General features: G+C 36.5%; 1 protein-coding gene and 1 long non-coding RNA gene across 2 annotated transcripts; one reads left to right on the forward strand and one right to left on the reverse strand.

The window, feature by feature from the left end:
* Window positions 1-1451: 1451 nt before the first annotated feature.
* On the reverse strand, window positions 1452-2020 carry LOC111900823 (40S ribosomal protein S11-2-like). The gene has a single exon (XM_023896711.2). The coding sequence runs from the start codon at window positions 2018-2020 to the stop codon at window positions 1613-1615; it is 408 nt and encodes a 135-aa protein (XP_023752479.1). The 3' UTR covers window positions 1452-1612.
* A 12043-nt stretch (window positions 2021-14063) lies between these two features.
* LOC122197727 (uncharacterized) lies at window positions 14064-15299 on the forward strand. The gene is made up of 2 exons (XR_006191380.2): window positions 14064-14742; window positions 15056-15299. It is a non-coding gene; the product is annotated as an uncharacterized LOC122197727 (long non-coding RNA).
* Window positions 15300-25437: the final 10138 nt, after the last annotated feature.

The raw sequence follows: 25437 nt of genomic DNA on the forward strand, positions 1-25437 counted from the left end.
TGTCGAAAATTTCCGAGCCAAAGCTTCATCCGTGAGCATCAAAGAATTCTCACTCGAAGGAGCAAGAAATGAAGATTATTCTTTCAACATTCAATCCTTCAACCCCAGAAGCAAGGTGAAGCAGAAATTGAAGATTATGTGATGGATTGCATTGAAGCCTACTCAATCAGTCTACTGCTATCTTAAACCCGCTGAAGTGATCCAGAAGATTTGTTATCTCTGATGTTCTCTCTGAAGATTCTCAAGCGGAAAGCGCAATCTTTCAAGAACCAGTATATCAAGCCTCCTCACCGAATGTGCGTTTAGAGTCAAATTTTGAAGAAAATGCCAACTACTCAAGATGAAGTCATTCGTTGAAGATTTATCAAGTTCATCTTGAAGTTGTGAAGAATTTGAAGATTAATGCTGAAGCCAAGCTCTCGATGAAGATTGACAAGAAAATTCAGCTTCTTTTTAGGGGGAGCTTGTTGGGTCAATTAAGAAAAGAAAGCTATAAACCAAGGAGGAGATTGTTGGGTCAAAAATATGGTTTACACTTCACTTTTCTAGGAAAATGTATTTTTGTGTCTTGGACCGTAATCAACTTGGTGCTTACGGTCGTATACATGTTTACGGTTGTGTTTACGGCCGTAAACACCAAGCTGATTACGGTCCAAGACACAAAAATACATTTTCCTAGAAAAGTAAAGTATAAACCATATTTTTGACCCAACAATCTCCCCCTTGGTTTATAGCTTTCTTTTCTTAATTGACCCAACAAGCTCCCCCTAAAAAGAAGCTGACTTTTCTTGTCAATCTTCATCGAGAGCTTGGCTTCAGCATTAATCTTTAAATTCATCACAACTTCAAGATGAACTTGATGAATCTTCAACGAATGACTTCATCTTGAGCAGTTGGCCTTTTCTTCAAAATTTAACTTTAAACACACATTGGATGAGGGGGATTCATGTAATGATTCTTGAAAGATAACGATTTCAGCTTGAGAATCTTCAGAGAGAACATCAGAGAGAAAAAATCTTCTGGATTACTTCGGTAGGTTCAAGATAGCAGTAGACTGAATGAGGAGGCTTTAATGCAATCTGTCACATAATCTTCAATTTCAGCTTCACCTTGATTCTAGGGTTGAAAGATTGAATGTCGAAAGAATAATCTTCATTTCTTGCTCCTTCGAATGAAAATTCTTCGATGATCACGGGTGAAGCCTTGGCTCAGAAATCTTCGATACAGTCTCCTTGAGACTCATCTTCACCTGAAATCACTTTTCAAGACAAAACAAAACTAAAAGAAAATTTAGCACACAATATTTTTGGGTTTTTCATATTTTCTGAAAAAAAAATAAAACAGAAACAAAAATATTTTTGGATTTTTGATTTTCTTGAACAAGAAATAAAACAGAATATTACACTATTTTTTATTTTGAATTTTCTGATTTTTGTTTGTTTGTTTTTTTTAATTCCAAATCAAAATTTGATTTTTAATGTTTACAATCATACCATAATTGCGAACATCAAAGTAAAAAAAATACATCTACCGAAACATTTAAACCAAACTGTTAAAAAAAAACAAGTATCACTACAAAACCAGCAAATCAAATTCAAGATAAAGCTTTTCCTTAGAAGCCTGCAAATGCCTTCTTCCCAGTACTTCCATAAGATCCAGCTGGATTTACCTTCAACACATTGAACCTCACAGTCTTTGACAATGGTCTGCACTGTCTAATTGTGACTCGGTCACCTTCTTTCACACAAAAACATGGAGAAATGTGAGCTGGAGTGTTTGAGTGCCTCTTCTCATATCTTTGGTATTTCTTCACATAATGGAAGTAGTCCCTACGTACGATAATGGTCTTCACCATTTTCGCATTGTGGCATGTTCCGGAAAGAATACGACCTCTAATGAAGACACCACCAGTGAAAAGGCAGTTCTTGTCAATGTAAGTTCCTTCAATAGCTTCTCTAGGAGTCTTAAAACCAAGACCAACACTCTTCCAGAATCTGTTTCCACCCTTCCTAGCATACATATGTGTATTCCCAACTTACTAGGGCGCACCCTAGTACGCTCAGCGTACCCACATGTACGCTTAGCGTACACCTTCTGACCTAAAATTACAATCTTGCCACTAGGGCTTCTCATGGCTACTTCCTTTTATTACAAGGACTAAAATGACAGGAATTAAAACTATAAGGATGAATTTAAAAGTACCTGAATAACGGGGTGTTAAACTGTCCCCCCACTTGAATTAAATTTCGTCCTCGAAGTCTGTTGTGGTGAACAACTCGGGATAATCCTACCGCATCTCAGCCTCTGACTCCCAGGTTCACTCGGAGCCCCTCTGGTGCTGCCACTATACCTTTACCAAAGGTAACTCCTTGTTACGCAAAACCTTTATCTTTCTTTCTAGAATAGCCAACGGCCTCTCTACGTAGTTCAGACTCTCATCAACCTGAATATCATCCAATGAAACCACCACCTCATCATCTAATACACACTACTGCGGCTGCGAAACATGGAAAGTGTTGTGAATCTAACTGAGCTCCTCAGGAAGATCCAACTTGTAGGAAACCTTGCCAACCCTGGCGATCACTCGAAATGACCCAATATATCGGGGACCCAATTTTCCCCTCTTCTTGAAGCGAATCACACCTTTCCAAGGTGAGACAGTCAGTAACACCATGTCGCCTACCTGAAACTCCAACTCAGATCAGTGTTGGTCGGCTCTTCTCCGGCTCTGAGCAATATGCAATCTCTGTCTAATTTGATGGATCATCTATGTGGTCAGAAGGACCACTACAGTCTGCCCCATAACCTTGTGACCAACCTCGCCCCAGCAAACCGGGGTACGACATCTCCACCCATACAAGAGCTCAAAAGGCACAGCACCAATGCTAGTGTGATAACAGTTGTTGTAGCAGAACTCTGCAAGAGTTAGGTAGGAGTCCAAGCTCCCACCAAAATCGATAACACATGCCCGCAACATATCCTCAAGTGTTTGTATCGTCTGTTCGCTTTGGTCGTTGGTCTACGGATGATAAGCAGTACTGAAGTGCAACCTCGTGCCTAGTTCCTCATGGAACTTCTGTAAAAAACAGGAGGTGAACCGAACATCACAGTCTGAAACAATGGAGACCGGAACCCCATGGCGAGCAACAATCTCGCGAATGTACACCTCAACCAAATTCTCGAAAAAAGAACTCTCCTGGACCGCCAAAAAGTGGGAACTCTTGTTCAATCGATCCAACATGACCCAAATAGCATCAAAACCCCTTTCTGTCATCGGAAACTTGGTGATGAAGTCCATCCAAATCTGCTCCCATTTCCACATGGCAACCTACAGAGGCTGTAGCTTGCCATGTGGCCTCTGATGCTCAGCCTTGACCATCCTGCAGGTCATGCATCTCTCCACGTACTAGGTTGTCTCCCTCTTCATATACGGCCACCAAAAGCTCAATCTCAGATCCCAGTACATCTTGGTGGCCCTGGATGGATAGAAAAACAAGACTTATGAGCCTCCTCCAACACAATCTATCTGAGCCCACCAGACATCGGAACCCAGACCCGACCACATCGGGTTAAAAATACACCGTACCCCATAAAGATAGTGCCTCCAAATATTGAGGGCAAAAACCACTGCCCCCAACTCCAGATCATGGTTGGGATATCGCGTCTCATTCAACTTTAGTTGCCGCGAAGCATAAGCTATCACTCGTCTTCTCTGCATGAGGACCGCCGCCAAACCAGTTATGAATGCCTCACAGAATACCACAAAATCCTCAATTCCCTCCAGGAGAGTCAAGAACAGGGCCTCACATAATCTCTGCCGAAGGGTCTCAAATGTCGATTGCTGCTCAGGGCCCCATCGGAAAGCCACCCCCTTCCTCGTCAGACGAGTGAGAGGTACCGCAATCTTGGAGAAATATTGAATGAATCTTTGATAGTACCCTGCTAAACCCAAGAAACTCCTGATATCCGAGGGAGATTTCGGAACCTCCCACTGCATCACGGCCTCGATCTTGGTCGGATCGACCAAAATCCCATCCTAATTAATGAGATGTCCAAGGAACTGAACCTCTCGTAACCAAAACTCGCACTTTGAGAACTTGGCATATAGTTGTTCTCACCTCAAAACCCCCAGAAGCTCCCAAAGATGCTCCTCATGCTGCTCCCTAGTCTTGGAATACACCAGTATATCATCAATAAACACAATAACAAAACGATCGAGCATCGGCCTGGAAACCCGATTCATCAAATCCATAATCATAGCAGGCACATTGGTGAGCCCAAATGTCGTCACCACGAACTCATAATGCCCATAACGAGTCTGGAACGTGGTCTTCTCCACGTCCTATCTCACCTTGACCTGAAAATACCCATACCTCAGATCTATCTTGGAGAACCAAGATGCCCCCTACAACTGACCAAAGAGATCATCAATCCACGGAAGGGGATAACGGTTCTTCATCGTCAACTTCTTCGACTCCCAGTAATCAATGTACATCCGGTGCGAATCATCCTTCTTCTTGATGAACATAATCGGCGCTCCACACGGAGAGCTTCTCGCCCTAATGAACTACTTGCCTAGCAATTCTTGCAGCTGAGATGACAACTCCTGCACCTCAGGTGGTGCCAAGCAGTATGACGCCTTGGCAATAGGGGCCGCACCGGGCATGAGATCAATCCTAAACTCGACATGCCTCTCAGGAGGCACTCCCAATAACTCCTCCATAAACATATTTGCAACTTCCCTCACAACTAGGACCTCTGAAACGGAAATCTGATCCCCAACACACGTATCTACCACATAAGCCAAGTAGCCCACGCACCCATGCTGAATATACTGACGAGTTGTGGCTGCTAAACAAAACCTTGAACCCGTAATATTTTCCTATCCATAGATAACCAGTTCTCCCCCACTTGGGGTTCAAACTTCCTCGCGCTTGCCCTCATAGTCAATCATAGCACCAAGCCTAATTGGATCTTTTTCTTTCATATATAGCAATATACTATGAAAGGCTAATCTACAAAACTTTTCTATGAACAAACTAATTCATAAGATAAGAAAACTAGCCTTTAAGATTGTTATTGTAAACAATCTTGAATTCTTCTTTAAAAACTCTTGGAAGCAAGCGCCACAAGTGTCGCGCCTCTAATGGTTCACACCCAAACTCCAGCAACCAAGGAGCTTGAAGAGAGAGAGAGAGAGAGAGAGAGAGAGAGAAGATGAGGAAATTTTAGCCTTATGCCTCTAGCGAGAGCATAAACAAAATATAAAATCCTTAGGGGTTTATGTAGGAGTTTAGGAAGGTGTTGGATAAGATAGGTATCTCCAAGATAACTGTAATCCCTTTTCTTCCTCCCTAAGGAATCCAAGGCACCCTTAAGCCCAAGGTAACCCTAGAAGGCTTCTAGATTTCATCCCCTCTTTATGGGAGGTTCTAGAATTCCTCAATGTTCGATTATTGAACATATTCACCTTTTGTCCTCCTACTTTTAATTAATCCAAGTAATTCCAAAATTTTTTCCAATTAATTTCTGATTAATTGTTAATTAAATAATACTATTTCCAATTAATATATTATTCTCATAATAGATTAACAAATTATTTATTTTGATTTCCAATTAATTTATTAACCATATAATAAGTTAATAAATCATTCTCTCTCTCTCTCTAAAAGCTATCCTATTTAATTGCTAAGTTTGAGGGTAACCCAAAAGGCCTATGCTACCATCAATTCAAGTTTACACCAATTATAGTTATGGGCTTAGACACCTAATCCAACACCCACTAGATCAATCCAATATTCTTTTGAAACTAGCTTCAGTTGTGTGCAAGCCTTTAATGGTTCACACCCACAACACAAGAGCCCCAGAAGATTTAGGAAAGAGGGGAGAGGAAGGCAATTTCGGATTTGGTATGTCTAGCAGCATGGCGGAAAATTCCAAAAGTGTAAGGCCATATATATAGCTGATTAGGAAATGTCTATAAACCCTAATTTGAACATAAAATAATATTATTTCAAATAATGTAGTTATCTATTTCCTTAATTATCTTCATGAAGGCTTCCAGAAGGCTCTAAGAAGAGCCTCCAAACCGTTAATCTCATGAAGGTTCTGGAACTTATCTTCTACTTAATTTTTGAACAAATACAATTATATTCCTTCAACTTTTAATTAATTCTAACTCACCCAAAATTAATTCTAATTTCATCTGGCTATGGCATCGGAGACACACCCATTTGAATTCTAACACGTGAATGATATGGTTTCTGGATAAATGACCTGAGGTTTTCCACTCCTCAAGTTTGATAACGATCATTTATGTGTTGCGTGTGAATGTATGAAGCAATCCAAGAAAGCTCGTCTGGTTCTAATAGAAAAGTGTATATCTGAGCCACTAGAACTTCTTTATATTGATCTATGTGGCCCCTCTGCGGTTGAAAGTTTGCATCACAAGAAATACATCCTTGTGATTGTTGATGACTGCACTAGATAGTTTACTTGGGTTTTCTTTTTGAGATTGAAGTCAGAAATAGCTTCCAAACTCATCAATATTATCAAAAGAATTGAGGTTCTAACAAAGCTACCCGTCCGAAGAGTTCGCAATGATAATGGAACCGAGTTAACTAATGCCACACTTGAAAAGTTCCTCATTGACAAAGGCATTAAAAACAACTTTTTGGCTCCCTACACTCCATAAAAAATGGTATCATTGAATAAAGAAACTAAACTCTTGTTGAAGTTGATCGATTAATGCTAAACTTTGCCAATCTACCTTTCTATCTTTGGGCTAAAGTAGTCTCCACCGCCTTCTTTACGCAAAACTGAAGCATCATCAATCCATGAATCCACGTGACACCTTATGAAGCTATGAATGGTTGGAAGCTAGTATCTCGTTCCTACCTATCTTCGGATGTAGATGTTTCATCAAGAACAATTATGATCAACTCACCAAGGTTCAACCGAAATCTGTTGAAGCTATCTTTTGGGATATAATTGAAAATAAAAGGATTGTAGGGTTCTCAATTGTTGAACCCATGTTATTGAAGAAAGCTTTTATATAACTTTCGATGACAACTTTATTTGGAACTCAGAAGAACCTCATGTAACAAACCACATCATGGAGTTCGACGCTCCACCTCCTGGTACTCCGAATCCTCAATTCATTTATAAAGTTTCTTTCGAAAGTTTGTTTGGACCTGTAGAAACAACTCTTGACTCGGAATATCGATCAAGACCCTCGCCTACTCCAAATCCTCCTATTTCTCAAGATGTATATGGTCTAACTCCCGCCTTTCATCCATTTGATTATGACGTACTCCCATCTCGGGTTGAGGTGGAGAAGACCTCCACTTCTATTCCTTAAGGTCAAGGAAGTAATCCAACCCTCGAATCAAATGTTAAAGGTTTTCAAAATGCAACAAACCAATTTGCTGAAATTGCTCCAGTTCCAAATAACGACGTTCATGCGAACTTCTTTGACTTTCCGAAAGATGAAGCATATATATTCCGTTCATAAGTTCATAGGGAGAATCATCACCAAAATCAAATTGTTCACGAGGACCATCATAACCCCATTGGATGCACAAGAACTTATGATATTACATAACTGGACAAAGGATAATCCTCCCAATCATGTTAATGGAAATTTGAATGTTAGAGTTCAAACTTGTTTTGCTGATAATATTCAAAATGAGTGTCACTTATCTGCATTTATTTCAATGGTTGAACCCAAATCCATCAAAGAAGCTTTAGAACATTCCAATTGGTTTACAGCCATGCAAGAAGAGCTAGCTGAGTTTGATAGAAATCAAGTATGGACTCTTTTCCCTTCACCTAATTGTCGGAACTCGTTGGGTTTTCTGAAACAAGATCGATGATGCAGGAGTTATCAACTAAATCAAAGCAAGATTGGTGACTAAAGGATTCACACAGATTGAAGGTTTAGATTTTGATGAGACCTTTGCACCTATTGCTCGTATTGAATCCATTCATATCTTTCTTTCATATATAGCTCATAAGGTCTTCAAAATTTAACAAATGGATGTCAAAAGTTCCTTCCTCAAAGGTGAACTTGATAGTGAAGTCTACCTTCAACAACCTCTTGGTTTTGTAAATTTAGCTTATCCGAACTACTACTACAAACTCCATAAAGATGTGTATGGCCTAAAGTAAGCTCCTCGCACCTGGCACGAGACTCTTAGTTATTTTTTGAAGCGGCCTGGTTTTCAATGAGTAGTTCTTGATCCTACCGTCTTTCGAAGAACTAATGGGAAGCATCTTATGTTGGTCTATATATATTTCGATGACATCATCTTTGGTTCAACTGATCCGATGATGGTTTCTGACTTTGGTAAGTTGATGTGTAACATCCAAACTCCCAGGTATAGTATTTCGTGTGTTTAATGTTGAGGTTTATTGAGGGACTCGAAGAGTTGTGAGTCTAACTCGTTGAGTAGAGTCAAGTCGACCGCGTGAGATTAATGAATGGACTTGACGAGTCAGAGAGCCGACTCGTCAAGTTGGTGTTGTGTTGTGAAACCCTAATTTCTCAGGGTTAAGGCCTATATAAGGGAACTTATTCCCCCATTTCTGCCTCACCAGCCGCCTAATCTTTATGTGTGAAACCCTAAACGAGTGTAGTGAGCTAAGAGAGTCTCCAAGCTAACCTTGAAGGATTTTAGTGCATCATTGAGGAGGAGGAGTTTGTTCAGCAAGGAATAAGAAGGATTTGTTGGGGTTCAAGCCATTTTGTCCAGAGCTTCAAGAGGAAGGTAAAAAGCTTGAATCTTTCCCCTTTATTTGGTTAGATCTCATGAGTTTGAGAAGTTAGGGTTTTCATTACATTTTATTTGGGACTTCAAGCATATTAAGTTTTCAAGAGGTTTAAACCTTAGATCTGGACCTTGTGAGGTCCTTAGAGCCCTAAAGTCCCAACTTTATCCATCTATATGAGGAGTATGGTGTTTAACACCTTATGAGAACATGTATTGGTAGATTGGAGCATAACCACCATGCATGAGTGTAAAGATCGAAGCTTTACATGACAATTGAGTCTTGAAATGCTAGATCTAGTGTGTGGAGTGGTAGATCTGCTTATAATCGTCTGAATGAAGATTGAGTTTAAATGGACTCGCCAAGTCTATGAGCCGACTCGACGAGTCGGTGAGGGTTTGTCCCGATGAGCTTGATCATGCAATAACTCAGCGAGTTGGGGTCAACTCGATGAGCTGAGTTGGACCTTCACGAGACTTCTGAGGAAACGAGTGGACTCGACGAGTCACATGGGTGCACTCGGCGAGTCGGGTCAAACATGAACTGTTTACTTGAGTTTGAATTCTGTTGACTTTAGGGTTGGGTCAAACATGAGTAATGGAGACCATGGAGGGGTAAAATGGCCTGTTATCCACTTCAAGAGTTAGAGAGAGAAAGAATAGCCTTTGGTTATTAGAGTCATGAAAAGAGTATTAATTAGAGATATTCATCCTTTATGTTAGGCGGAGGATAGTTCGAGATTCAGGTACGAGGTTATTTGCTTGCTTGCGAGGCGAGTCTTCTCACTATACTTACCATGAGTGGTACCTTTATGTGACTGAGATGTCTTATGTGTTATACTGAGTACTATGATATCCAGCATTATGTCTATGTGATTTATGTTATATATTATTTTGTGCTTACTGAGTTAGGACCAAAGGGTCCACCCGATTTCTGGGACCAGAGGGTCCTACTGAGACACATTGACCGGAGGGTCTTATCGTGTTATAGCCTAGAGTAGCTAATGAGATATGTGTGGTACTTTGGGGAACTCACTAAGCTTCGTGGTTATCGTGTTATGTGTTATGTGTTTTAGGTTTTTTCTCAAGATTGCGAAAAGGCACCGGCTTGATTGTACACACCAGTGAAAAGACTTATGTTTGAGGATCCTGGATCTTAATCAAAAAATTATGGATTTGCGATTTGTAAATTAAATAAATGAGAATTTTTTTGAAATGTGCTACTAGAATTATGTGATTTTAAATGAAAATTTTGTTTGAAATTTTTCGGTGTTACAAGTTGGTATCAGAGTCTTGGTCTGAGGGATTCGGATGCACCTTCGGGTATGTCCGGACTAAAACTGGGGATTTGAGAAATTTTTTCAAAAGAAATGATTTTCTAAAATGAGTAAGAGTTTCTAAGAGAAAACGAGAAGGAGCAGTGTGTGCAATCAGCCAGAGCCCGAACGGTGATTTCCCAAAATACCCTTACTTATTTGTGTTATGAGTTATTATTGAGATATTAGTGATGCATGCTAGATGATAGGGTAGGTATTTCATATATTAGGGCTAGAGTTGCCTGATTTGTGATGCCTTAGCCTAGGAATCTTTGTTTTCTATGATGTGCCTTGAGTATGTGCGGAGTAAGAGTATCCAGTAGGAATCTTTTAGAGAGAGAGATAGAGAGGGAGAGAGCTTTGAGTAGAGGAGTAATCTAGGAGAGATACCTAGATGGGCATTAGAGAAGTCTACTAAGGGAGTATTTAGGTACCTGTGAGAGGTATGGTTGCTTGAGTTCGGTGATACCTTTTGAGTGTGAGTAGAGTAAATAGAGTTTTAACCTAGAGTGGTTTTACATGCTGGGGGAGATTATTCGATGCCCGAATGCTGCTTGCTTCGTGCTTTATGGAACTCTTGATGATAGGAGTCAGCTACTAAGTGAATATGACGATATTCAGGAGGTAGATGGTTGGCATCATAAGGAGTTCTTCAGTAGCTAATGGCAGAGAAGTGTGAAAATCTAGGAAGAGCCTAGGGAGCGACCTTAGTTAGATGAGTATGCTGATAGAGGAGAGTATTCGTTGGGGAGAGACCAGGTTTATTGGTATTGGTGATCGAGAAGGTTGAGCAGCTACTTAGGAAAATCTGGGACGATCCGTGTGGAAAGTATGGGTTGATGTCGCAGGTAGTATGGGCCCGTACTACTGAAAGCAGAGGACTTGTACTCGAAACAAGGAGAATTCTAAAGGTTCTAAGTAGCAGATTGAGAGGAGATAACATGGTTCGGGTACCATGATTCACAACATATTGAGAGGAGATAACATGGTTCGGGTACCATGATTCATAGTAGATTGAGAGGAGATAACATGGTTCAGGTACCATGATTCACATCAGATTGAGAGGTGATCACATGGTTCGAGTACCATGATTCGTGGCGGTTAATGCTTCTGGTTTTACTAGTTATCCCATTGTGATTGATAAGACTGAGATCAGATGTGATAGAGTGTGGGGCCTGAGGGCCATGTTGAACGAGTCTCAATATAGCATACCTTGAGGGGGAAATCGAGTTAGTTCCGAGAGATCTTTGGTGAGATGCCAGTTTGAGTCGCAAGACTCATGGATGAATAAAGATTATGCTTATTGGAGGATCGCAGTCTGAGTTGAGCAATCGAATGAGAGATGAGGTGTCATCTTCTGTGGTAAGAGTTGCGTTGTCCCCGTTTCCTTGGAGAAGCAAAAGAGATGATGAGTTTCCAGGTTTCAGAGTATGGGGGTAAACCCCGTGGGGTAGCATAGGGTTGCAACCTTTTCATCAGAGTATTTTAGGTAGTATGTTTGTTGCGAGGTATTTCTTATACCATGAAAAAGTCATTTGTGGGTCTATGATGGAAGAGAACAGGGAGGTGCCTTTTTAGGGAGGTGTACTTTTGGTGGCGGTTTCAGGTGGTTAAGAGGAGTGTATCGGGGCAGAGGCCCCCAATGTCTTCGTTGTGTATCGACTGTAAGAGTGGGGTCTCTTGATTTTATGATGATTCCCGCAATGGTTGGCTGGTCGAGGAGACAGAAACGAAGTGTGTGATAAGTGCATTATTTCCAAACCGAGAGTCGGGACTATTTCAGAACAGTTGGGGTATCCGGCGGTATATCGGTATGTGGCTTTGAGATGACTAGAGGCAGTCATGTTGGGAGGATTTTGAGATTCTTGTCTGAGTTACGAGATATTTAGAGTTGCTCGGTTCCATCGGGAAGATCATTGAAGTGATTATATGGTACGTTCCAAGAGTCAAGTGTGATATACCTGGTGAAACAGTCTATGGAGTAGATTATTGGTATGCCAATTAGTGATGGTTCGAACCCTGAGTGGGGGAGAACTAAGTACTCTATTGAGAGGATCAGCGATCCGTTCAAGGTGCGGTTAGAGAACTAGTTATGGAGATCCGTAGTGCGGACACATGAGACCTGGGTTATTGGTGGATGAGGCGAGGTGCAAGGCGGGATGATGTATGTGTATGTACTTAAGGAATGATAAATGAATCCACGGCAGGTGGCCGTTAGCCAGAGAATTTATTACGGGTAGCGATTTTTCGGGTTGCAATTATTGAGTTCAAGGCGGTTGGGTCGCCGAGTTCAAGGTGCAATAGCTGAGATTTGTGGGTAGAGGTATAGATTGTGATCTATACTCCAGGAGGGGTACCAGTTGATTTGTCAACCAATTTCAGAGTCGGTGTGAGTAGTTCATACGGGCGGTGATCAGTAGAGGGTGGAGCTTCGGATTTCGTCAACGTGTTTTCAGTCACCGATGATTCCTATGTGTTTCAATTTGTGAGATGGGAATATTCTGAAGTTACAAGTTGTGTGAGAAGAAGATTGGTTGTGAGATTCTGAGAGGGTACATTGCGGTATCCGAGTATGATGCTGCGATTATGAGATCGATGGTTGAGGCAAGACATCGTGTGGTTCCGTGATGGTGTACCAAGGTATCCAAGTATTATGTCCTATATTTCAGATTATTTTGAGTCTTGAGTTTGAGATGGAAAGTGGTGTATCAAGTATCTATGGTCCCAGTGGAAGCCCTTTGGCTAATTGACATCAAGCGAGATTATCTAAAAATGTGAATTGCAACGAGAAAAGGAGTTTTTTCATGGCGGTTGCCGTCAGGAGTAGTGATGCTTATTTTGGATGGGTGTGTGTACCTATCTATGTTGGGCCATGGAGCATGAGTTAGTGAACGTAGTATGGCGTCGACTTGAGGATGAGATCGTGGGGTGGTAAGAGAAAGTTTTGTAAGATTGCGGGGAGCTGTGGCATCAATATATAAATACGATTTAGCTCATTTCTTACCCCTCATTTTCGGATTTTCCTTTCTTAATAAAACTCCAAAACAAGTGTTAAAGTGCCACGTTTTTTTAAATCGAACATAACCCTCATTTATTCTATTTAAATTAATTAATTTGATACTAATATATATATATATATATATATATATATATATATATATATATATATATATATATATATATATATATACTCTAATAAATGAAGGGTTTTTTTCCACTTGTCACATTCTCATTCAATTTGTCAAATGTCATTTTTTGGTTATTTTGAATTAATTTTTATTCCACATATTATTTTATGGTTTTTCTATTTTATTAATTTCACTAGGTGTGAGACCCATGTATTACATGGGTTTATTTAAAAATAAATAAATATAAAATTCAAAATATTTGATAAGTTTGAATTTATAAGAAAAATAAAAAAAATATTGAATTATAAAAATTAAAGTGTTTTTTTCTCTTTTAAATTTAAACAAATGATTTAGATAAAGAAATAAAGAAAATTAATGAAACTTTAATTTAGTAATTTTGAAATTGGAAGGAAAGTTCATTAATGAAATTGATATGCATTTATTGTTAGATTTAAATAATATATGAAATTTAATAAAATGGAAAAACTATAAAATGACATGTGGAATAAAAATTAATTTAAAATAACCATAAAATTACATGTGTCAAAATGAATAAAAAAGTGACATGTGGCAAAAAGATCTTTATTTATTAGAGTAGATAATAATTTTATTAATTTCATATACTAGTATTTAAATTCAATAATAAATGCATAACTTTCCTTTTAATTTCAAAATTACTAAATTAAAGCTTCATTAATTTCTTTTATTTAATTATCTAAATTATTTATTTAAATTTATAGAAAAAAACACTTTAATTTTTATAATTTAATATTTTTCTCATTTTCTTATAAATTTAAACTTCTAAAATGTTTAAAATTTTATGTTTAGTTTTTTTTTTAAATAAATCCATATAATACATGGATCTCATACCTAGTTACTATCAATATATATCTGTGTATTTATCTGTATATATTTATGTATATTACATCATATTTTTATGTATAATTCTTTCTTCGGTTAAATTAATGCAAAAGATACTCATTACATTTGATTTCTTGAAGTATGTTTGTTTTTTTGTCACAGTTTCCAATCACGGCAAACCACCGACAGCCAAATAGTTAATTACTTATCTTTTCCCTTTTCCATAACCATATTACTTTAATCAAACTCGCTAACATACGCCGCCCATCGATTATCCACCCCCGTGAACAGCGCGTACGTTAGTCAGGCGGTCACTCGATTCCAAACGCACGGAAATAGCAGCAGCGGTGGATTCCGGTGACCACAATATGATGGCGACTTAACAAACCACCCAAACATCCACAGTTTTTGGCGTTTGTTGTCTGCAATTTTTCTCACATCCCTGTTTACCCTTCCTTCCAAAATCAGATTCGAATCAAACCAAAGATTAATTAACCATGAAAATCGAGAAAACCAAAACCCTAGATCTCGACTAAATAGTCTAATTTTCTGGAAAGCTGACACAAAAACTTTGAATTGAAAAAAAAAAATTAGCAGAAGAAGAAAGAAAACGGCAGTTGAATCAGAATATTGTCGCCGTGGGTCACGTGGATTCTATCGTCCTTTTCGGTAAAGTAAAATCGTTTCTCAACTTTTCTTTCTGTTCAAAAGGTTGGTAAAGTTTTTTAATTGCTTCTTAAATCTTTAATTAATCTCTTCAAATCTTCATTTTTCACGCTAAAATCTCTTCCTAATAATGATTGATACCGGTGGTCGTGGGCGGAGATACGGCCACGTCACCGGAAAAAAGCAATTACGAAAATCAAATCAGGTGGACCCGTGAGCATCTTTCGATCGCAGCCTGAAACATACGCCATGAATTTTATAATTCGTTGTTGGATTTTGCTGAAATTTTTATAAAACATTTTGGAAATTCGATTAGGGTTTTGAATTGTGGGCAATGATGATGAATTGACCGATGCTTATAGCGCACTATCTGGAAAAAGAAGACACCAAAGTGTGCAGGCAAAATCGACACTTCACCTACTATGACCCTCAAACGTCCCCATCTCTGCCTTTTGTTTCTTGTTCTTATGCGTAATTATAACATCTGAACCTTGGATTTATTAACACTGTGTTTGATATCAAGAGACTCTGGCTAATAAACTAATTAATTAGTCGAAAAATTAGTTTTTTGTTGTTAATCTAATTATGGCTGATAAACTAAATGGTTGTTGTTAATCTAATAATAGCTAAATAAACTAAATGGTACTTGGCTAAATGAAAAACTTTTTTTTAGTTGATAGGCTAATTGATTATTGATAAATTACATGATAGGTGATAAACCAATTGATTTGTCAGAAACTTAAATAATAACTAATAAACTAACTGGTAGCTGATAAACTAATTGATTAGTCAGAAACTTAAATAATAATTGAGGGCATTCATAATACATTGAACTCTATAGAATTCAATGGATTGTTACATCATTTTTCTACATTCCATACAACTCAATCAATTTTTCCTACAATGCATTGAACTCTATAAAATTCAATAGAAAGTTACAAAACCTAATTTATTGTGTGTATTTAAGATTAAAAAGCTTTCTTTTTTTTTCCATTGAAAAGTTCAATGGTCATTGAACTCCAAATCCATTGAATGTCAATGTAGTATTTCATTATGGTAGATTTTCATCCATTGAATGACAACTAAATTTGTCATCTCTTTCAACCCTCCCATTGAACTTATCATTGTGAATGCTCTGATAAAATACCTGATAGCTGATAAACTAATTGATTAGTTGGAAAATTAACTGATAACGATAAACTAGTTACTAGTTGATAAACTGGTTGATCAAATATAATAGTGGATAAAATTAGGTGATAAAATAAATGACAAAGACATTTGATTTAATCAAAATCTTACAATGTAGAATAATCTTACTTGGAATCTTTGATTTTTGTAAAATGTTAAGGTGACATGAGAATTACCGTTGGGTTAAACGTCTCTATCTCTAGGCCTTTCACTTTTTTCTTTCAATCTCATTTTCTTTTAACATCATGTAATGTATTTGATTTTGATTGGTGTTGTAAATCTTTCTTGAAATTATGTCAATCTTTTCAGTTTTCATAAGGAATTGATTTTAAATTAATTCATGTCTTGATTTTGTATATGATTTGATTCTACAGACCAAAAGAGTATTTTAGCTACTCTCGTTAGTTTAATACCCTTCTAGTTACATAATTGTCATATTTTAGAATATTACATATAATTTGCTAAAAAAATAACATTTTCTTTTTAATTTTTTTCCCACAATTAATCACTAATGTTACAATTTTCTTAATGTGAAATTTAGGATTCCTTTGAAATTTGCTTGCTGTATGGTCAATTGGTCATATCAAGAAGAAAAATATTAAATGACAATTTTTTTTGTTATACGAAATTGGTTTTGATAATCTTTTATTGAAAGTTTTTTTTGTTAATTATTATTTATTAATTTTTTTTAATGTTATGGAGATATCCCTATTCTAATAAAAAAAATAGTTTCAATATCCTTTTAACATGTGTCATCATATTATCACTTCTAATTAATACACATTTTTTTTTTTGGCCATATGTCACCCTATTAAACCTCTTAATTAATGCATGCCACTTGTCAACCTATTAATTCTCTATTTCAAATTTTAAAATTTTCAGTTTAATTACAATAGATTAATAACAATGCAATAAAAATTAAAATAAAATTAATAGAAATTATAAGGTGATATAATTTCACATATTTATTTAAATTAACGATTATAATTGATTAATAACTTTGTGTTCTAACTATTAAAGTTTAATTAATTTTTTAGCCGTGGTTTCACGGGTTATAAACTAGTTTATAAATCATTTTCCCGGTAAAAATAAGCTTTGCGAAAATGGACTTAATTCCACAGGAAACAATAAATTTTGCTATAGTCATTACTATTTTAATAGATTAGAAAATTCTAGAAATATTTTGTGACAAATAATATTAAATAATGACAACTTATTTTTTCTTCACTTGTTTGAATTAAACGTACATATTCTTTAGAAATACAACAAAATCAAACAAGGTGGGTCAAATTATTATGGGACCCCGTCTACCATAGCTACAGTTCATACTTTAAATCCATATTTTTCATGGAAATGAGCCAACATTTTGGAGCCTACCCATTTATCCATTTTCAATCATACTCCGTGCTACTTGTATGCTTTTTCCCATTCTTTCAAAAGGTGCACTCATCAACTTTCCATTTAAAAACTTTTTTCGGAAACATTTATCTTATGCACAAGATAATAATTAACTTTTTGAAAATAAAATAAATATAATTAAATTAAATACTATGAATTATAAAACAAGTGAAACAAATATGAATTAGTGAAATTAAAAGTTTCAAGCTTATTAGAAGGCCAAACTGCATAATAACACAATCATTTATTTATCATAATTTAGAAAAATCCTTATATTTTGTGTATTTGTAGAAAAATGTTTATATTTTTATTTATCTTTCAGATTTACTCAAAAATTCATTTTTTTAAAGAAGTTATCGGCTGTTTTTTGTCATGATATTTATCTTGTTTGTTTTATGTTGACATGGTAAAAAAAATAAACAATGTCATTTATTTGTGCTTGAGTAAATGATATATTTCTCACGTTTTAGATTAGATAAAAGGCGACATCATTTATTTTTATTTTCATATTGACCTAAAAACAAAAAAGACAAATGTAATATCACAAAAAAACCATAATTTTTTAAAAACTCGGATATTTGGGTTAATGTGAAAGGTAACTAACTATGTAAGAGTTTTTCTGTATATAAACAAAATATAAGTGTTTTCTGAATGTTAGTAGACAAATGGTTGTGTTTTTCTGCATTTTGTCCATATTAAAATGTTAAAATAAGGTTATTAGGAAAATTTTAAGTTTGAGGGACTAAAGTTATCAATTTTAAGAAACTTGGGCTTGATCTCTCCTTAACTTGTTTTAGGGCCAAAATTTTAAAGATTTAACTAGATTTTTTTGGATGACAAATAAGTAATACTAAAAGAAAAATAAAAAAAGACTCGGTTAGTTGCTGAACGCCAAAATACAAATATCAAAATACATACCACAACATTAACAACACCAAAAATTAAAAATTAAAAGAAACAAAAGGCCAAAAAACTACACCAAGATGCAACAACAACATACTTCTAAGAGGCAGCTTAACAATAACATTGTACTTCAAAAGAGAACCAACAAAGGCATTACACTTTTTATCATGGACTAGTAAAGGCAATGGATTAAGAGGGGCAACCACTTTAACCATAAAAAACATTTCAATAATGAAGATCTAGTAGACCTGACAATTGGGTTGAGTTCGGGTTGGCGGGTCACGGGTTGATGGGTTGGCGGGTCAGAAAACATAAACTCAACGCAACTCATATAATATATGGGTTGACGGGTTGACGGGTCATGGGTTGGTGGGTTGGAAACCTCAACCCAACTCAACCCATATAACTCGTTTAATAAATAAGCAATACATTTTAAAAAATGAGGCTTTTTCAACATAAATTCATAAAATGATTAAAGTAATTAACATAAAAAAAAGGTTTTCAACATAAATTCATAAAGTTAATAACATCCAAATAAAAATAAAAAATGAAAACATTCATAGAAAGCGGATGTGTTCTTCGTTCGTGACTCATGAAAATAATGACATGTATTTTTTTTCTTTTTCTAATTAACGAACCGCAAATGCAAATTAGCCACATACGAATACAGAAGCAATATAATGATACGGAATATTACGAATACGGATGGAAATCAAATTTCATTAATAATTAAATGTATATTTTTTACATTTAATATATATATATATATATATATATATATATATATATATATATATATATATATATATATATATATATATATATATATATTGTTGGATTAGTGTCTAAGTCCATAACTATTTTGGTATGTACTTGACCCGATGGTGCATGGTCCTTTTGGGTTGCCTTCACCAAAGCAACTTGATAGGATGAATTATGGAGAGAAATGATTAAATATGATTTATTTTTATATATATTATGAGAATAATATATTAAAGGAGAAATCATATTGTTTAATTAATATTAGTTAAGAATTAATTGGTAATTAGTTTTGTGACTAAAAGAGATTAATTAAACTTAAGGGACTGGAATTGTAATTATAAGATAATTGCAATTTGGGCTATGGATTGTCTTAAATTAAGGAGTGGACGAATTCTATGGGGAATCCCATAAGGAAATCGTCCAAGGCCTTAATTAAAGGAGTCTATGGGTTGCTTAGGGCTTAAGCATCCAAATTAGGGTTTCCTTGTTAGATAACCCTAATAGCCTCATTATATATAGATCCCTTAAGGACCAAAAACATGGCTAAGACTCCTCTAGGATTTGTAGACGTTTTTGGGCAGCCTCCATCCTCTCTCTTCTTCATCCTCTTGCTTATGGTGTTTGTGAACCATTAGAGGAGTGACATTTGTGACTCTAAGCTTTCTAAAGTCAATACAAGGAGATTTAGGATTGTTATTGCTACATAACAATCAAGGTAATATCTTAAACCCATTCTTATGTTAATTTGATTACTTGTATGCTAGAATTAGGGTTTATAGTCTTGGATAACTTGCATGTATAATAGAGAAACCTAGATCCAAGCATCAGGGTTTGTATGAGCACATAGTTTGTTCTTGAGACCAAAACCCATCAGTGGTATCAGAGCCTAGATTGGTTTCTATTGTATTCATGTCTTGTGTGTTTATTCAAGTTGAAAAATCGATTTTTGGGCTCCCTGGCTGATGAACTCGGCGAGTACCACAGTGTACTCGGCGAGTAGGCCTCAACTCGGCGAGTACAGTGTGGTACTCGGCGAGTTTGAGCGTCAGATGGAGCTATTTTCGGGATTTCTTGCAGTTTATCTTTGAAATACTTGCCTTTATCATATTAGATCAATATAAATCCGATTTTATGATATATATGACTATATTCTTAATCAATATAATTGAAGATATTTATCAATTAATAAAATATTTGTTTCCTTATGTGATAATTGACTAAGTATTTTGATTAAATTGGTAAATTGTTTTGCAAGAAATCATTAAATAAATCAAATATGGATAATTATGTGATTAAATGTTAATTTAGGTTATTTGTTATTTGAACCTTGTGTTATGAAATGTTTCATATTTTCCCCCCTTAGGTTTTATAGTTTAAATTTGAACCCAAAAGTTTTGTTGTTTTGAAATTTAAATAGTTGAAACCCTAATGTTTTGAAATGTTTCAAAACTTGCCCTCAAGTTTTGGAATTTAAAAGTTGATTAAAGGTTTAATTTAGGAATGTTAAATTCTAAAACCCTAGTATTGTTTTTGATAAGTTCAAATCACACCCTTATGGTTTTATTAATAATTAAGGTGTATAATTAAAAGAGGTTAAATAAATCCATAAAGTTTTTGGTTTAAAATTTAATTGAATTAAAAGTATAATTGTTAAATTTGACCACCTAATATTTTAAAAGTGTAAAATACACCCTATACTATATATATAACATTAAAAGTCTAACATTATATATGTATGAGTAAAAGTCAGTCTTACCGTTAGTAGGCCTCATTCACGAAGCTGGTCTATAAGGGGTGTTTAAGGAAATTGCCTATAAAATGGCGATTGAATGGGTATCCACTCTTACCCACCGCACTCTTGACTAGTGGAGGGTCGTTAGCCGAACGTGTAGGATAGGACGAAACCTTCCATTATAAGTATAATGAATTACTAAAGTAACTAAATGTTTTTCAAATTCCCAATCTTAGTTACTTAGGCAAAGTGAATTGATGCAATTCCATGAAATTACACTTTGTACCCTTGCAAAGACGTTAGTGGAGCGTGTGTGGTTTACCGACACACTAAATGGTTCTAAGCAAAGGTAGCAAAGGGTGAATCAATGTTTGTCATAGTTCGGTGGAGCGTGTGTGGTTTACCGGCACATCAAATAGGTGACTGTAACATGTGGGGGCACCATGTAGTTGGCATGGTTATTCATACCCGCTTTGTGATCCTCGGCATCCCAGTCACAAACAAGAGGGGCATATCGAGATTTAAACATGCCATTGAAATGTTCAATGAATCTCATAGGATCTAGGAGTTTTCATAGATTTAAAACTTAAATTTCTTTTTCGTTTTTTAATGGTGGAAATTAGTGAATCATCATTCACTTACCTTCAAATGTTCTGCAATTTGGGTTACGACATCCCTTTCCCGAGTTGTAGAATATTGATAGTTCATTTTATTTACTTCTTTTTATAGTTTATTTTAACATATTTCATTCATAATTTAGATAATTTCCATGCATATTTTTCTTTTTGTTATTTTATGGCCAATTTCGGGTACTTTCCAGTTTTGTGAGCTTTATTGCAGATTTCATGGAGACTAGTGGAGAGGGAATGTTCGGGACGTATGGAAAGCAATTAGAATAAGAGGACGTCGAGGATTTTGGGCTTGATGGGTAGTGGAGATGATGCATGGAGTGATCTTGATGATTATTTGAAGGCTTGGAGAGAAATAAACTTTAAATTTGCAAGATGCGGGGGAATATTCAAGCGTGCGTAGATTATTAATCGGGCGAGTTCACGAGCTTTGAAGAATTTGGAGAGGTCAAATTGGGCTTAAAATGAAGAAAATCTTGAAGAAAATGGGCTAGGAGGTGATTGGATTTGATCTGGGCCAAGTGGGCTAAGCTATGGAGGCCCAAAACCTCAAAGATGCTACATCCAGGGACCACCCGCGCAACCCACCCGCGCAGCAGCACGCGGGTCGCGCAACCTCCTGTAGGGGCAGTTTCGGAAATTCTTCTTTTGAGCTATTTGAGGAAGGTTGGTGCCCATCTTTTGGAGACTCTTGGACATCCGATTTTTGGAGATTCTCTCTGGAGTTTTGAAGACTTTTGAAGGCCAAGAACACTTGAAGAACATCATATTTTTACCTCTTGATTCTTGCTTAATGTTTGGTACAATTTTCTCTAACTTTGTTTCTTTGGGTTTAGCCATGCTTGGCTAAACTAATCTTGGTTGACTTTTGGTTAATCCTTTGAACTTTTGTTGAATGTTGAAGAACCCATGAACATGTTCTTAAATCTTTATGGGAATGTTTTGTGTTTTAACATCTTATCACTACTTGTATGTTTTAGTTCATGAGTTTGAATGTGTTTGTGGTGATTAGTTGGCTAATTTCTTGATTAAGTAAAGGATCCTCAAATTAGCAAGCAACAAATGATTTTTGTGTTGTTTTTGCTTCACACAATCATAAAAACATTTCCTCCAACATGGTGGTGAAAGCATTTGACCCCTCTTGGATTTGGTGACTTTTTGGTTCTTAATGCTAGTTGACTTTCACTAATTACATGCTATTTGGAATTAGTGACTTTGACTAAGGAAATTGTTATGAGCTTCTCTAGCCATTTCAACAATTAAGAAAATTCTAGGTAATCTCAAGCTCCTTGGATTACTATAGTCAAATTAAGGATTTAAATCAAAGTATTGCACCATTGGATTCTAATGATATGTTCATCAAAAGTCAAAGTGAGGAAACTTTAAGTCAACCATCTCTCCCTTATTGATTTTACATCAAACTCTTATTTTTGTAGCATTTGTCTATTTAAATCATAGTTAATTCTAGTTTGTTTCAAGAATTTCAAAACACCAAAACCCCCCATTTTATTTTTATTGTCATTTTACAAGTATTTTTACAAAGAGATTTTTCATAGAGTTATAAATTGAACCAATCTCCGTGGATTCGATCCCTTTACCACTATACACTATTTTAGTGTGTAATATTTAGGGTTATTATTTGTGTTGGCCTCGACAACCACCAAATTTTTGGCGCCGTTGCCGGGGATTGGTTTTGATTTAATCAGTTTGTTTCTCTATGCCTACATCTCGTTGTGCAGGTAATCTAATTTAAAACCCCGAAATTAAAAAAAAAGTATGATTTGGAAATGAACACTCCTTGCACCGAAGACCAACTTTCTGAGCTAGCTCAGTTAGTTATGATGATTGAAAGTGACCAGAGTGTGCAATTCACACCTCTTCTTTGTGATTTTTGTGCCCAAAATGGACAACATTCCGACACGTGTTCATATTTACAAGGAGAATGGGAAGAAGTGCAAGATAAGGGAAGCTACTACCGGTCAAACCAATGGAGTTATGGTCAGCCTCAACATGATCAATGGTGGGACAACAACCAAGTTTGGGGAAATAACCATTACCAAAACCCATACCAAACATGGGGAAATAACCAATACCAACCAACTCCACTGTTCCAAGAACCCTATTCTTACCCTCCTCAACAAACTGAAACGCCAAGCATGTCCTTAGAGGACATTGTGAAAAGCATTGCCACTTCTACCCAAATTTTCCAGGAAACAACTCAAGCTAGCCTCAAAAGCTTAGAGCAACAAATAACACAAATTTCTCAATCATTGAGTATAGTGGAATCTCAATACAAATTACCATCTGAAGAGAGCCCATGTCATAACGCATGTTGCATTCCATTTAAAGATGAGAAAACTTTTGATGCCCCAAGAGTGTTATATGAAGAAGAGGAAGAAGAAGTAGAAGTGGAAGAAGTTGTCAAAGAGGAAGAAGAAATTAAGAATGTTGTCAATGAAACTGTAAATGAAGTAATGGGGGTTAACGAAGGAGAGGTTGAGTCACCCACTACCATTGAGAAACTAACTCCAGTGGTAGACCAACCACAAGAGCCACAAACGATAAATTTGTCGGACTCTTCAAAGGTTACCTATCCCGAGAAAAAAGACCCCCAACCGGTCACCTACTCAACCACCATGTCAAAGAGGGAAGAGTTGGTCACCTTACGGAACAAATACGAGAGAGAATATGGTTGGATGATTTCTATTATCAAAGGTCTAAGTCCGGTATGGTTCTCCCGTAAAAAGAAAGTCAAATACAAGAAAAGAGTCCCAATGGAGGTGTGGAAATTAAAAAATGTAGACACGGGGCAAATTTGCAAGGTTAATGGACATCGATTGAAGCCATTCAATGAAGGTTTTGATTCAAATGTCCAAGATGTCGTCCATTTGGACGCCCCATTGTGTTAAAGTGAAGTTTGGAGGTGTCTCGCCAAAGACGTTAAAGAAGGGCATTTTTGGAAAGCATTGTGTTTTCGTGTTTTTAATTTGAACAAAATGAGTTTTGAAGATGTTTTTGGGATTCAAAAGAGTTGTTTTTTGAAGAAATCAAGAGTATCTAGGTGTTTGGGGCTGTCCGAAGCAAGAACGGGTGAAAAACGAAGAAAAATGAAGATCAGCATCAGCGGGTTGCGCGACCCGCGTGCTGTTGCGCGGGTGGGTTGCGCGGCCAGGTGTGATGAAGCGACATTGGCCCAAGACTTAACTGCAAGGTCTGCGTGACCCGCGTGCTACTCTGCGCGACCCGCACACTGTGCTGGGCAATTTGGGCTATTTTTGGCTATTATTTGACCAGGTGTTGACCAAAGGTTTTAATGAGTTGACCTTTTGACTTTTTGAGACCAAAATTGACCGAAATTGACCCTTTTTGACCCATAGATTAAAATGTTCAGCTTCCCTTCTTCTTCATTTAATCATCTTGACCTCCCACTCCATTCCTCTCATATAACCTTCCTGCACCCACCTTGCCGGAAAATTCAAGATTGTCGGAGTTCTACTGGTCGTAATTTCACGAAACCACCGCCACAGACATCTCCCGTCATCCAATCCTCCGATTTAGGTCATTTTTTTCCTTACCTTAAGCATTGAGGACAATGCTTGTTCTTAAGCTTGGGGTGGGGCATTTCATTTTCCTTTTATTTTTTCATGCATTTTTAATTAGGTTGCATAATATTTTAGTTTTAAGCTAATTTTCATTCATTTTTTTTATTCCAAAAAGATTTTATTTTCTTCTTTTTCACCTTTTATATTTTTGCATAACATTTAGCTTAGGGCATTAACATTCATGCATTTTTGTTGTTTGTTTATTCTCACCTCCTTGGATGTCATGGAACAGGTTCATAGTTATTGTATCATTATTGGTCCAGGATCTTGTTGCTATCTCACCCATCGAACTGAGACCACTAGCTGCAGTTTAGGATTTCATACTTGGGATCAGATGCTGGTAGCTTAAAGGGGTAAGTGATCATGGCCAGGTAGTTTTCATGAAGAATTATGCATACAATACTAATGACTGTAGGATATACTATAGCAATGGATGTCTTAGCCTTGCGGTCACTACCGCTGAGAGGATCACACTTGATCATGT

This window comes from Lactuca sativa, chromosome 4, assembly GCF_002870075.4.
Source record: "Lactuca sativa cultivar Salinas chromosome 4, Lsat_Salinas_v11, whole genome shotgun sequence".
Taxonomy (NCBI): Eukaryota; Viridiplantae; Streptophyta; class Magnoliopsida; order Asterales; family Asteraceae; genus Lactuca; species Lactuca sativa.